The 13,679-nt window shown below is 54.2% G+C and overlaps 5 protein-coding genes across 5 annotated transcripts; 4 read left to right on the top strand and 1 right to left on the bottom strand.

Annotated features, from left to right (window-relative positions):
- Positions 1–1,474: 1,474 nt before the first annotated feature.
- AB675_11833 (uncharacterized protein) lies at positions 1,475–1,888 on the top strand (the record flags this gene model as incomplete). The annotated part of the gene is made up of 1 exon (XM_018140713.1): positions 1,475–1,888. The coding sequence occupies one exon, from the start codon at positions 1,475–1,477 to the stop codon at positions 1,886–1,888; it is 414 nt and encodes a 137-aa protein (XP_017996757.1).
- A 1,326-nt stretch (positions 1,889–3,214) lies between these two features.
- On the top strand, positions 3,215–4,845 carry AB675_11832 (Phosphomannomutase; the record flags this gene model as incomplete). Its single annotated transcript, XM_018140712.1, has 2 exons — positions 3,215–3,543; positions 3,594–4,845. The coding sequence occupies 2 exons, from the start codon at positions 3,215–3,217 to the stop codon at positions 4,843–4,845; spliced, it is 1,581 nt and encodes a 526-aa protein (XP_017996815.1).
- Positions 4,846–5,397: 552 nt separating this feature from the next.
- On the top strand, positions 5,398–7,649 carry AB675_11831 (uncharacterized protein; the record flags this gene model as incomplete). The annotated part of the gene is made up of 3 exons (XM_018140711.1): positions 5,398–5,621; positions 5,669–6,375; positions 6,418–7,649. 3 exons carry the CDS (start codon positions 5,398–5,400, stop codon positions 7,647–7,649), a joined length of 2,163 nt encoding a protein of 720 aa, XP_017996796.1.
- Positions 7,650–8,244: 595 nt separating this feature from the next.
- AB675_11830 (Sugar transporter STL1) lies at positions 8,245–10,019 on the top strand (the record flags this gene model as incomplete). Its single annotated transcript, XM_018140710.1, has 2 exons — positions 8,245–8,337; positions 8,397–10,019. The coding sequence occupies 2 exons, from the start codon at positions 8,245–8,247 to the stop codon at positions 10,017–10,019; spliced, it is 1,716 nt and encodes a 571-aa protein (XP_017996727.1).
- Positions 10,020–10,590: 571 nt separating this feature from the next.
- On the bottom strand, positions 10,591–12,150 carry AB675_11829 (uncharacterized protein; the record flags this gene model as incomplete). The annotated part of the gene is made up of 1 exon (XM_018140708.1): positions 10,591–12,150. One exon carries the CDS (start codon positions 12,148–12,150, stop codon positions 10,591–10,593), a length of 1,560 nt encoding a protein of 519 aa, XP_017996792.1.
- Between the last annotated feature and the right edge of the window lie 1,529 nt (positions 12,151–13,679).

Raw genomic sequence — 13,679 nt, 5'->3', positions numbered from 1 at the left:
ACCTCGAGGTAGGGAATAGCAGGATAGCCTTCGCTAGCGGTCTACCACAACGGAGTCATTCTCAGTTATCGCTCTCAGCACATGCAGATTGCAATCGCGACGAGCGGTCCAGTCCATCCAACCCGGCGATCTCGATACAATCACTTGCGCTATCTGTGTTCTACATAACTACGCCACAATTTGCAAGGAGATATGGTGACGTTTCTGGAACTCGATAGCGCGGAAGATCATCAGTGGTCTGCCGGCTGGTGTCGTTGCCAACATTTTCAGGTCGAAAGCCAGGCCTAGAGGCCTTAGCAAGATCTCCAATACAGAAACTACTCTTCGAAGGAAAGTGGAAACTTGGACTTGCCGCTACACCGAAAGTGAAGTGCATCGTCAGCATCTTCCAAATTCGACGCTTGTGGGAGAGTGATCATCGCCGGTAAAGAATGGCCATCGACTGGAGAGTGCGACCATCGACATAAATCTGTGCGTGGCTGCAACAGACAATCTGGGCGACTCGCATGGGACATTTGTCACAGGATTCTCCGTCCGTCAGACTCCTTCAGCATGTATGTTCGCAAACAGTATCGACGTTGTGACTGTAGTGACACAAACGAAGAGATACAACCCTCAGTCAGCGGAGTAGCGGCGATGTCAAACATAGCGTCGCATGTGGCTTTCAGCCAACCTTGTCTGTAGCAGTAAGTATTCTTTCCTAAGCGGGAGCCAGGACTGGTAGCTGATCGCCATGTAGAACACGGAATGTCTAAGTCTCGACCTTATGACATTGGTGCCCCGGAGATGCTGCTTGCTAAACATCATGAATAGCCAAAAATTGAGCTCTGGCGATATATGTGGTGCTCTCATTGAAGCCTGCTAGCACGATGTCCCTGGCATCCGGCGTCAGCGCTCGAGACAGGCCGCGTATATCTTCCCAGGTTCCTCGACATTGCGGCATGACGGCACGGAAACCTCTTCCAACGGTCTCGTTCGTGCTTGGCGCTCGGTCGTCTGGTGGACCTGGGTCTCTTGAGTCCATCCAAGGGAGGGGGTACATTTCCACGCTCTTGTTGTTCTAGCATAGCGCCGCAAATCGTCTGACCAAAAAGCCACTATTCATGCACCAGAATCACGTTTACCATGCCAGTATCCCATCGCCCATCGCCCGTGGCCCCACGATCGGGGTGCCGGGGATCGTCGGTTTTCCATCCTGAATGTCACATCTCCCAAATAGTGCCATGAAGAAGTCCACGGCTCTGCCACGGGCTCGTTGAGCCCCCACCGCAGTCTATTTTCGCCCTCAGACGCAAGAGCACCGAGTCGCTCCCGCTCATGAAACCGATAGCACCTTTGTCTATCAGCCACATACATCCCGAATATTGCGATCTCATTTGATTGAACCATACAAGCTCATCCAGTGATCTCATTACTCACCACAAACAATGCTCGGTCCCAAACCCGCGAACCCCAAACCGCAGAACCCGAAACCATGGCCTGGTATTTCTTGATGGTTGGTGGAAATTGTCACAGCAGGACGGTACTGAAAGACTCGTACAATCATTACGGCGTGCGTCGATGGGTCATCACGGGGAAGTTTGAGGGCGACCAGACCAGTCATAAAGAAGCTGCTGTTGGCTCTAGCTCAAGCGTTTGTTTGTCGGGCGGCCTCCGCTTACTAGCATCCGCTGCTGGCATTAGGAGGGGATTTGTTGAAGATGACTCGGCCTTCGATTCCGACCTCGTCGGTACAGAATTCGCTGAATTCAATTCTCGACAGCGGGTCGACGACGTCAGAGAGGTCGAGTACGTCGGAGTTCTCAAGGCTAGGGTGGACCATTTCACACAGGCTCGAGCTTCCGCCACATCTGTGTGTCTGTCAGCGTCTGTAACCGGTCGTCAATGAGAACAACACTTTACATTACCATCAACAGCCGTCCCAACGACGGTGAGCTGCATGCGAGAGAAAGTTTCATCTGTGGAGTGTTTGACATAGACTTGTCTTAGAGAGAACGAATGAATCACACTCGCAATCTTGGCCACGCCAATGTTGGTCAGTCCTGTACCTCCAAAGTGTATGGTCACAACTTCGACGTGTCCGAGGTGATGCAGAGGTTCGATGATCACAGGCACTGTATCAAACCACCACCGCGTTGTAGTGATAAGGACGCTGTGAACAGGGCATGCTTGTGGACAGAAGATGTTCCGCAGTGACAGAGCCTGTTGGGCGTCAATATCTACCACTGTTGTCAACCCCACACGTGCCACCACGCTACACGGCGAAGCTGCTTACAGACTCGCACGAAAGACAGCATATCCTTGAAGGCGTCAAGTTTGGAGGGGGAATCCAATTCAGTTGGCTTTTCGAGCTTCTGCATTGACAGCGTTATGCGTACGGTCGTTCGTAAAGATTGGGGCTCGTTCCGGAAAGCGTGTCTTGGTTCCTGCTCATTTGCATGACGTAGCAGTCGTATCATTTCCAGATAGACTAGCACGGCACTTTCCGGAAGAATATTTGCTACTACAAGATCGCGGATTTCTTTAGGAAGTGTGAGCAGCGTCTTGGGATTATTGTCTGACATAGCTGCGTAGACGGTGCGTTGACTGGTAAAGAACGGTGCCGGAGAAGCACGTGTACACTGAACTTCCCGAGGGCACTGCTGCCAATGTAGTCGACGTTTTGAAGTGCACATATCCTAGGACGAGGGCCCGCTCGAGTGAATGCGGGGAGACGAGACGATAGCAATCAGTGCCTCAAGGCCCAAGCGTGACCCCGCTGTCAGCTCGAGCATACCACGTATAAAACCCTCCCGGGCTGTGAACAGAAGAAGTGAGTGGCGGTCGCACTGGTAGACTCCTCAGGATGCAAGTCGTGTCCAAATCGTACAGCGCCCTCCCTAGCCAGGAAACTCATGATGACTACTTCCACCCAAGTGGTTCCCAAGTGAGGCTCATTCCAAACCCATCGACCTGCTCGGCAAGACAACTTAATCCATCAGCGCTATTGCTGGCCGTCGAGTTGGGCAGAATGCGCAGCTTTCGTGTCCACAGCTATATGAGTTCCATGGCGTGGAAAGAAGCATCGTGGAGCGCCCACAAAAGTTTCTTGGCGCAGCACAATTTCCCCGGACCTCCTTGCATGGTGGTTGAATATCTTCAACTTCCATCCACAGTCCGCCCGATGATTATCAGGAACTGCAAACCAGACTGATCAGGAGACAGCTCGTGCAACATGGGCTCCGTAAATTCGCTGCGGGAGCAGCTCAAGTACGAAGTCGTCCCGCTGAAGTTTGGGACAAGTGGCCGCCGCGGAAAAGTCGTCGACCTGACCCAGCTAGAAATCTACACCAATGTCACCGGCGAGATCGAATATCTACTGTCTTTGGAGTCCTCCAAGGGAGGCATCTCGAAAGGAGATGACTTCTACTTCGCCTACGACCTGCGGCCTAGCTCAACAGAATTGGTAGAGAATGGCAGAGGTGGCATTGCCCAGGCGGTCGTCCAGGCGGCCTCTGACAACGGACTCACGGCTATCAATCTTGGCGCGATTCCAACTCCGGCGTTGACTTACTACGCGTTGTCCCATGGGAAGGGTTCTATCATGGTCACAGGCAGTCATATACCCTTCGATCGAAACGGTATAAACTCAATACTTCGAGGGGCGAACTGCTGAAGAAGGACGAGGCTCCCATCAATGCTAGCGTCGAGCGCGTGCGGGAGCGTTTGCTGGAACAGTCTGCTAACGAGTCGCTTTTCGATCAGCAGGGCCGCCTCCGGAGCGGGAACACGGATCTGCCCAAAGTCCTGGGCGATGGGCGGGACGCGTACATCAAACGCTATCTGGACTTCTTCCCTAACCAGCCACTCGCAGGATTGAAACTGCTCGTGTACCAGCATTCAGCCGTCGGAAGGGACGTCGTGGTAGAGATACTGTCGCAGCTCGGAGCAAAATGCACACCCGCCGGTCGCAGCTCTACTTTCGTCCCAATTGACACCGAAGCCGTCGACGTCGAACAGCTCGACACCATCCAGAAGCTGATCGACGCGACTGGTCACTCCTTCGACGCCGTCGTCTCAACCGACGGCGACAGCGACCGTCCACTCCTCGTCGCCCCAGACGGAAACGGAAACGGAAACAAAGGCCTGCGCTTCTTCGGCGGCGACCTACTGGGCATGATCGTCGCAGAATATCTCGGTACCGACGCAGTCGTCGTCCCAATCAGCTCAAACGACGCGATCGACCGTGGTGCGCTCGCATCCGTGCTGGAACCGAAGACGAAGATCGGCAGTCCATACGTAATCGCAGGAATGGAAACAGCAACCAAGAGCGGACGGCGACGCGTCTGTGGCTGGGAAGCGAATGGCGGCTTTCTGACTGCATCCGATATCGAGCGCGACGGCAACGTCCTCAAAGCCCTCCCGACCCGTGACGCTGTTCTGCCGCTCCTGTGCGTCCTTTCCGCAGCGAAGCAACGCAAGCTTTCCGTGCCAGAACTATTCGCCACCCTCCCTGCACGCTACAGTCGCGCCTCCTTGCTGCGGAACTTCGCAAGATCAGCTAGTCTGCGAATCCTAGCGCGCTTCTCCCAAGACCAACCACTGGAGGATACCAAGAAGGAGCTACTTTCTATCTTCACGAAGGATCAAGGCTTCTCAGAAATCTCACGAATTGACTATACAGACGGCCTACGACTCATCTTCGAGAACGGTGACGTGGCGCACGTGCGTCCTTCGGGCAATGCCGACGAACTGAGAATCTATGCTGTAGCGGATACGCAAGCCCGGGCAGACGAGATCGTGGAGATGGGCATTAAGCAGCCAGATGGGCTGTTGCGGCTGCTGGAGAAGGTCAGCTCTGAGTGATGAGCATACAGTCGGTGCGCTCAGACTTGTAATGCTTTAGTCTTGCGTTCGCTGGCTGGAGTCTGCGGGGGGTGGAGTCCAAGTGGAAGCCAGTTCGATAGAAAAAGAACCAGGTCTAAATATCGAATATAATTACACTCGTGCCAAAGATCACCTGGGCAGAATCTTCAGAATTTCTTAGCCCATCGTAAGAACATAGTCTTTGCATCCATACATTCACAGCTGTGGCAAGGAACACTTTGCTCCTGCCCAGGGGGAAGGGGCAGTCGCGGGTCAGCCGACACATCATGTAAGAATTAAGGCAGGTGGGAACCACTTCCTTAGAAATCTGGGGAAGCTGGGGAGGCGATTGCTTGGCACAGAGATGGAAGCTTCCCACGCGCGGCTTACTCCACTCATCCTACTGGGCTTTGTGCCGATCCTTCTCTGCCTGGCCCGGGAATCTCGTCAATGCCCCGAGCTTCAGGCAATATGCCCATCACACCGGGCATCCTGGACCATGTACCGCCGGGAAGGATGCTTTGATGCACAGGTCCACTCGGTGCAGGCACGATGGCGTCTGATAAAGACCACAGGGCCGAGGCGACTACTGCCACTCGTGGTAAGAAGCGCCAGCGCGGCGACATGGAAACGTCGTCAACGCTAGGTCGGCGCAAGGTAGCTTGCCAGACGTGCCGGAATCGCAAGGTCAAATGCGATCTCAAGCGTCCTATCTGCAGCTTATGTGCAGCAGCTGACAATGAATGTGTCTATGTTACCGATCCGCCTAAGCAGACGTAGGTAGACATTTTCTCTGGCTCTATGTCCCGCTGACGAAGTTAAGGCTAGAAAGTGTCGCGGAGACCCTGACCGGCCGCTTAGATCATGTCACGAAACAACTCGATGATCTCAAGGCAGCAGTTCAAGCCAACAACTCTCAGCTTCCGTCACTGGTCCATGCTTCCTCGCACGATTCATCACTGCTCAAAAGCCCGCCAGTACCGGGCGGTCCAGTAGCCCAATCGAGTCGGGACTTCTCACACATACCGCCTCACCGGACTACTGCAGACACCGTGCTCACGTGGCCTATCTTTGGTGGTAGATTCGAGCCCAATCATCTAATCCAGCCCTTACTGTGCAATCCGGATGTGTCCGACTCGCGAGAACACTCGAATTCTGTCTCAGAGAAGGACAACTATGCCCTGACAACTTCAATCGGACCTCTGGAGGATGAGCGCATTCCGACCCTAGTGGACAGCTTCCTGCTCAATGTTCACACCAAGAACCCAGTGCTCGACGTCGAAACGCTCATTGTCAGGGGCAGAGAGGCGTCAACACGCGGTCTTGGCTACGATGCTCACAGCTGCATTATACTGCTGGCATGCGCTTTAGGTTGCATTGCAAAGCCCTTCCAACCTGATGCTGCCACTCCCAAAGTAGCCACATCGAAGGAACTACAAATGGGTGAACAGTGTTTCGTGCTGGCTTGTCGGCGGCTAGGCCTGCTCAAACAAACAGTGCTAGCTGCTCAATGCCATTTCTTTGCAGGAGGTGAGTCAACAACCGAAGTCTGGCTCAGGCTAACAATGCAAGTCTACCTGATGTACACTCTGCGACCAATGCTGTCATGGCAGCATTTCCACCAAGCTTCTACGACTTATCAGCTGTATCTGAAGACGAACGGACGCTTGATCGAGCACATGACTGTGGTGGAGCAGGGCCACAATGCTCTGCAGCCCGGTAGTGCTCAATATCGCAAGCAGGCCCGCCTTGAACAGCGCTTATACTGGTCATGCTTCAAGTCGGAAGCGGAGTTTCGAGTGGAACTTCCACTCCCGCAATCCGAACTTGCAGACTATGAGTACCCCAGATTGTTTCCTTCGCCACCGTCGCCACCGTCACCGCATCAGTACGAGGATGTAGATGGCCATACAGCCGACGAGCACTCGTCTCACGCGCTGAACTTGCATAATGACGAAGCCGCGGAGTCCATACGACAAACCGAAAGCTGGTATTACTACCTGACAGAAGTCGCCCTTCGTCGGATTGGCAATCGAATCATCAACACATTCTTCGCAGGTGGCCATGAAAGTTGGACATACATCGAGCCATATCTGGACATTGCTGTTGAGTTCGAGGCCCAGGTAAGCTCATGGTACGCAAACCTGCCGCCAGCTATGCAACGATACGAGACGAATTCCACCATCAAAGCTCCGCAGAAAGAGTCCGCAGGCGGTGTGGCAGCCGACCACGTTTCTAGAGAACTGAGCTGGGCGACCGAGAATCGACTGCTCGAGATGAGGTCCTGGCTATACCAGCCATTCCTGTACTACCTCGTACACGTCAAGCCGCTTGCTCCGACGCAAGGGATGTCAAGCCCTGTCAGCTTTACAAGCAGCGGCACATACATGGGACTGAGCCCCGAAGGAGCAAGTGTGTACTGGAGCTTCATTCAGAGGGGCATCGAATGCAACTTGACCATCTTGGATACGCGAACATTGACACATCGACACCATGGACTCTGGTACGACCTGAGGGCGAGTGTTTGCGCGTCCTTCATCCTGCTCGCCACTGTCCGAGCCGGCTATACAGACCTCATACCTGGTGGTCTAGCAACCTTGGTGGGGACCTCTCCACAGACTCCTGGGGCAGAGATGCAGCGTCCCAGAACGTCATCGTCTGGATCTGCCGTACCCAGGCCCAGCCAAGTTGGTGGTAAGCTTGGCAAAGTACTAGATCAGCTTCGATTCTGGTCGGACGAAGCTCCTGAAATGATTCGACATGCAGATGTCCTCGAAGGTCTCATACTGGAGATGGCTGCTTAGACACAAAATCCGTTCTCCCCGAGGCACGAAAGCCTTGCGAGGAAGAATACCCCAGATCTTCTGCCAACATTGACCTGCATGTATGCCTAAGCGACTGCAGACCATTTCCCCAGGAACAAGATTGAAGCTGTACGTCAACCGCGCCACGCCGTCGGCTCGTACGCCGATGAAAGCCAGGGCCTGCTGCGCGGAAATTGCGTTCGTGGGCGACCGGGGAGATCTCGAGATTTCCACGAAAGTCAATATGCACTTCTCCGCACTGGTCAATGCCTCGAAATTACATCATAGCCAATACTTCAGAGATCGACATCTAGATCGCCCAATCACGGGAAGCGCAGAACGTGGCAGCCAAACGGATACACCACTCCACGTAGCGTCGAAGCGTCAAGCTTCGTTTTGAGATTTCGCCTTATGTGGGATTGACCGTTGCTTGTCCACCGACTCCACGGGGAACCCATAAGCTTTGCCCGTTGGCCCAGCTATATAGTCTTGAGAATGGCGCACGACTTTGATAGCTCGTCACCCACCTAGTGAAAGGTGCCAAAAACATTGAAGATTCTGTAACCATCAGCTACACGCCCGAGTCGCTAGCACTATGGACAAAATCCCAAGGTACAATGTTGTGCACAAGTTGCGGAAACGCAATCTACTCATCGCGATCAATTGCCTGGCTGGACTGAGCATCTTCGTAAGTTAAAGAGCGGCACTCACCAGCATCCTCGACGTGCTGACCTCCCTCCTATGCAGTTCTTTGGATATGATCAAGGCATGATGTCCGGCGTCAACAACGCCAAGGACTACTATACCATCATGGGTTTTGGCCACCAAGGTCCGGATGGCGCGCCTGTGATAACAGACTCATTGCTGCAAGGTGGCATCGTCAGTGTCTACTACCTCGGCACGCTCGTTGGTGCTCTGGTTGGCGGCATCGTTGGCGACAAATATGGCAGAATCAAGGCGATCGCGTTCGGTAGTGTTTGGGCCATCCTCGGTGCTTCGCTGCAGGCGAGTGCGCAGAATCATGTCTGGATGATCTGCGCTAGGCTGATCAATGGTTGGGGTACTGGTATCCTGAACGCCATTGTTCCAGTCTACGCCACCGAGACCGCCGATCATACCTCTCGTGGCCAATTTGTGGCAATTGAGTTCACGCTCAACATATTTGGCGTTGTCGTTGCTTACTGGCTTGAGTACGGCTGCTCTTTCTACAAAGGCGGCGAGAGCTCCTTCGTCTGGCGCTTTCCTGTCGCCTTCCAGCTCTTCCTCCTGCTCGGCCTCCTCATCGGCTGCTGGGCTTTTCCCGAAAGTCCTCGCTACCTGACCAAAGTCGGCCGTGGAGACGAAGCTCGCTACATCCTCGGCCGTCTACGCGGCGAAGACGGCGACGACGCCGGCAAAGCCGACGCAGAATACGAGGACATCAGGAATATCGTCGAACTCGAGAAGGAAACCGCGTCAGAACAACACTACTACAAGATGCTATTCGGCATCGGATCCGGAAAGCTACACACCGGTCGCCGCGTACAGCTAGTCATCTGGCTCCAAATCATGCAAGAATGGATCGGTATCGCCGGTGTAACAATCTACTCACCCACCATATTCCGCATCGCCGGCATCGCCAACAAAGACGTCCAATGGATCGCCGGCCTCAACACCATCACCTACATGCTCTCCACCTTGATCTGCGTCTTCACTCTCGACCGTATCGGCCGCCGCTGGACCCTCTACTGGGGCTCCGTTGGCCAGGGCATCACATTATTCCTCGCCGGCGGCCTCTCGAAACTAGCCAAGGACAGCGGCAACACCACCGCCGGCAACGGCGCCGTCGCAATGGTATTCCTCTTCACCATGATCTTCGGCGCCACCTGGCTTACAGTTCCCTGGCTGTACCCCGCCGAGATCTTCCCACTCAACATCCGCACCAAGGGCAACGCCTGGGGCGTCGTCGGCTGGAGCATCGGCAACGGCTGGCTCACCCTCCTCTGTCCGGTCATGTTCAGCGCGATCAGCGAGTACACGCTCTTCATTTTCGCGGCGTGCAACATCATCACCATCCCGATGGTCTGGGCGCTGTATCCGGAGACGAATCAGCGGACACTGGAGGAGATGAATTTGTTGTTCGCGAGTGATAGTCCGTGGGTGTGGGACGCGGAGAGCAATTATAGGCGACTGGTGGAGGAGAATCCGGGGTTGGTGAAGGCGGCGAGGAGGGGGAGCAGTGTTGTTGGTGGTGATGTTGAGGGGCAGTTGAGGCAGACTGCTGCGGGAGAGAGGAAGTGGTCACTGGCGACGGATGGACAGAGGAGGGCTAGTCAGGCGAACACCGAGATGGCGGAGCATGTTAGCGATAAAAGTGGGAAGGAGGTTTGAGAGGTCCTCGGAGGGGCAGATTTACATCGGTACTATGGCGCATTCACATCGATGGGAATCGTTACAGGGCAACGGAGCATTGTGTTGAGAAAGGCCGAGGCGTACGGCAGATTTTGCTGAAGCGGGAGGGCTATTTGGCTGAAAGAAGTAGGATCTCGCGGACAAATGCACATTGCGCAGGAAAGGATAAGATGTCACTGACCGTCGTTTCATGATTTCTTCAAATGAATATGCGTTTTCTATCTGGGAAGTCTCAATACAATCTCTGAGTCGTCGACAGAGTCCTCGCACTCCTTGATGCCAACCAGCTGACACTCATGTCAACATTTGCTCTATGAGACTTCCTCGCATAACTTTGTGGGGCATCATAAACTTCAAACTCATTCATGCTTCAGGACAGCATTCATCATCACTTCGTAGCCCGTAGGCAGAGTCGTCGACTGGGCTTTCCTGTGCTCCGTGAAGTCAACCGTGGTGTTGTGATGACGCCGTCGCTGTGCTGAAGTGTCAAGACCCAAAACCATAACCGCAATGCAAACCCAAAGGGAATTCCGCCCTACCCATCGCTCCTTCAGTCACCGCCGTCAGCGCCGAAGAAGCCAGCATGATAGACGCCATCGAACAAGCGCCTCAGCTCAGCCCTAGGCTCACCAACTCCCTGACCGGCCTCGTCCTCGTGATCCCACACAAGCTCCTGCACCTTGATAGTTGGCAGCAGACCCAGCATGACACAGTTCGGTCCGGCCTCCGCCGTCGGATCCAGGTGGGCTGGGAACTCGAACAGGCATGCAGTGTATCGATCATGCATTGACAAGTTCGCACGGAACTGCAGAGCCAGGTGGAATATCAGCGCGAGGGACTCCAACCAGTCTTCCTGCCACTGGAAGTCGGCAATCGGATGGGCAGTACTTGGATCGGGGCGGTGGAATTTAGTCTGCTCCTTGGTGATCGGAGCCGCTGCTTTGGGATAGACCCGACTGAACAAGCCCAACGACTTGTCCTCTAGGAAGGCACTGCCACGACGAGAGGGGATGACCTGACCGATAAGCGTGTCGAGCTTCTCACTCAGCATCTTGGCTTGATCTGGAAAGCGCTGCTCGAGCTCCTCCGGCGTGAATTCGTCACGCTCGTTGAACTTGAGTAGGTCAAAGACCCAGGACACGACGGCAGCACCGACTAGCGATTGTATGAGGATGTTCAGACTGATCTGGTCGGCAGTCTGAAGGGATAGTGCACAGCGCAGCAACTGATTGGTTTTCTTCCAGTCCCCGTCCTCGGTATTCCAAGTGCCCATGAGCATGGCCAAGAGCTCCGCCATCTCGTCGGAGAATCGAATAGTCGTATCCAGAGCGGGCGGCTGCTGTGGTGGAAAGCCCATGGCCGGTAGGAGAGTGTTGACTGCCAAGGCGCTCTCGCGGTAGATGACACGCATGTCGACTCGGACTTCCGCTGGCGTGCATCTACCGTCGCGGCGTATGATCGACGTCTGGAGAGTGGCGACCACGGTATGGACCTCGTTATCGGTCGGACGCTCAGGAAGACCAATGTTGGGGTTCCAGCGCTCCTGCTGGAAGAGATCTCGGAGTGTTGGGGTCGGTGGGTCGACTTGGGCCGGTGCGCCTGGTGCTTCGAGGGCGAGATCTTCTTCGAATTGTGCACGATCGCGCTTGCGGCTAGCAGCAACATCAGTGTCGCCACTTCCAGTTCCAGCATCGGCTGACTCGTCCTCGTAATCCTCTGGGTGGTACCCCTGCTCCTTCAGAAACTTGTTCTCGAAGGACGCCATATCTAGCTTTGCAGTTCCATGACGCCAGAACTCCTTGATGTCCCCGCATCCTGCCTGCTTGCACTCACGCCAGATGTGGGCGAGCTTGTCTCGGACTTTTCTTGTATCCAAGGGGGCATTCGGATTCGTGAATTCGTCCTTGATGTGCTCAACCATGTTCTGGAATGCTTGCTGCTGGTTGCCCAGGAGCGGAGAATCATCACCGGCCAGCGAGTCGACAGCCGCAACAATGGCATTGGTGGCGAACTCACTCCACTTGACTCCTTCGGCCTTGACCTTCTTCCCTGAGGTGCTGGAAGAAGTGGGAGTTGATGAGGGACCGGCGACAGCATCGAAGTCAGACATCTTTGCGCGCAGGAAGTCCCACGAGAGGCTGTCGGATCGCTCTGATGGAATCGAAGTTGAAGACTTCTGTCTCGTGCGGTTAGTACGTTTGTCCATTGCTGTAATGAAGTCAAGACAGGAAGTGAAGGTGGTGGTTGAAGGTGGTGGTTGAAGTTGGTGGATGAGGGCGGTGGTTGAAGGTGGTGGATGGAGGTGGTGGTTGAAGGTGGTGAATGAAGGTAGTGGATGAAGAAGGTGGATGAAGAAGGTGGATGAAGAAGGTGGATGAAGAAGGTGGATGAAGAAGGTGGATGAAGAAGGTGGATGAAGAAGGTGGATGAAGAAGGTGGATGAAGAAGGTGGATGAAGGTAGTTGATAAAGAAGGTGGATGAAGAAGGTGGATGAAGGAGGTGGATGAAGGTGGTGGATGCAGGTGGTAGATGAAGGAGGTGGATGAAGATGAGAATCGTTGATGCGCAGCGCAAGAGTGAAGGAGAAGGCTTAGGGCAGAGGGTGTTTGAAGTTGTCACATCAAGTCGGTCGCCTCAAGTTGGATGATGAAAGTTGACAAGCACAGAGATGCGTTGAACAGCAGGAGAACAAGTACTTACTTGAATGCGCGGTATGATTCAAGCGCTTGCCCTTCTGTCGCAAGAGAGTGTTTGCCTTGGTGCAAGAAGGCTTTGAGTGTCGACAAAAGAGTGTTATGCGTCCAGTTGTGAGTGGTTGCGTTCTGGTCGATTGGTGCGAAGAGGTAACAAAGAGCGAGTGTTTTGCCGGGGAGGAGCGAGATACTTGTATTCTTTCGTGAGGCGCTAAGAAGTGGGGCATAGTTGCCTGAGCAGAGGTTTCGCCCGCGTGAAGCCGTGAACATTGCTGGAAAGGGAAAGGTGTGGGTGGCTGGGAAGGAGAGAGAAAGAACCTGGTCGTCAGTTGAAATGAAGCTGCAGCGCTTGTCGCGATCTACGAGGATCCGGCGGGGTCGAGACTGGTGACGTGGGATGGGCCATGGAGGTACGTGTACCGCGGCGAGGAGGTGTGGCAGCAGAAGAGGAAGCAGACCGTGTGCGAGTTCGCCCACGTCGTACTCTGCACAGTTGGATGTCATGTAGCTGTAGGAGCGAAGCATTTGGAAGCGAGGCCATTCGCCATAGTCGTTGTACAGTCGCTGTGGGATGTCTATATATATCGTATGATGTGACGGATAGCAACAAGAAGAACCGCAGAACACTAACCTGATACTTATACTCACCCAGAACTTCTCATCCTGTCTGCAGAATGCTTTCCGGAACAAGCTAATGTCATCTAGTCAAATCAGCAAAGTTTTCCCTGACGTAAAAGCATTCTAGAATGTCCAAACAGCAAGCGATTGTGAGAAGGGCATCAAATGAAGTGGCAGCCAGAACATTCTGGTGGGAGCTGCGCCTGCCATATAGCACCCATGGTCATCGAACACAGGAAGGAGCGACCGCAGGGTGATAGCTACTAGCCAACAGCAGCACTGAAGCCAACGGCATAAGCATCGCAGCAGGCACGATCCTCCAGCATC

Source organism: Cyphellophora attinorum (genome assembly GCF_001299255.1).
Source record: "Cyphellophora attinorum strain CBS 131958 chromosome Unknown Contig28, whole genome shotgun sequence".
Taxonomy (NCBI): Eukaryota; Fungi; Ascomycota; class Eurotiomycetes; order Chaetothyriales; family Cyphellophoraceae; genus Cyphellophora; species Cyphellophora attinorum.
The sequence above is the reverse complement of the archived record's forward strand: the minus strand, read 5'-3'. Positions and strand labels throughout refer to the sequence as shown.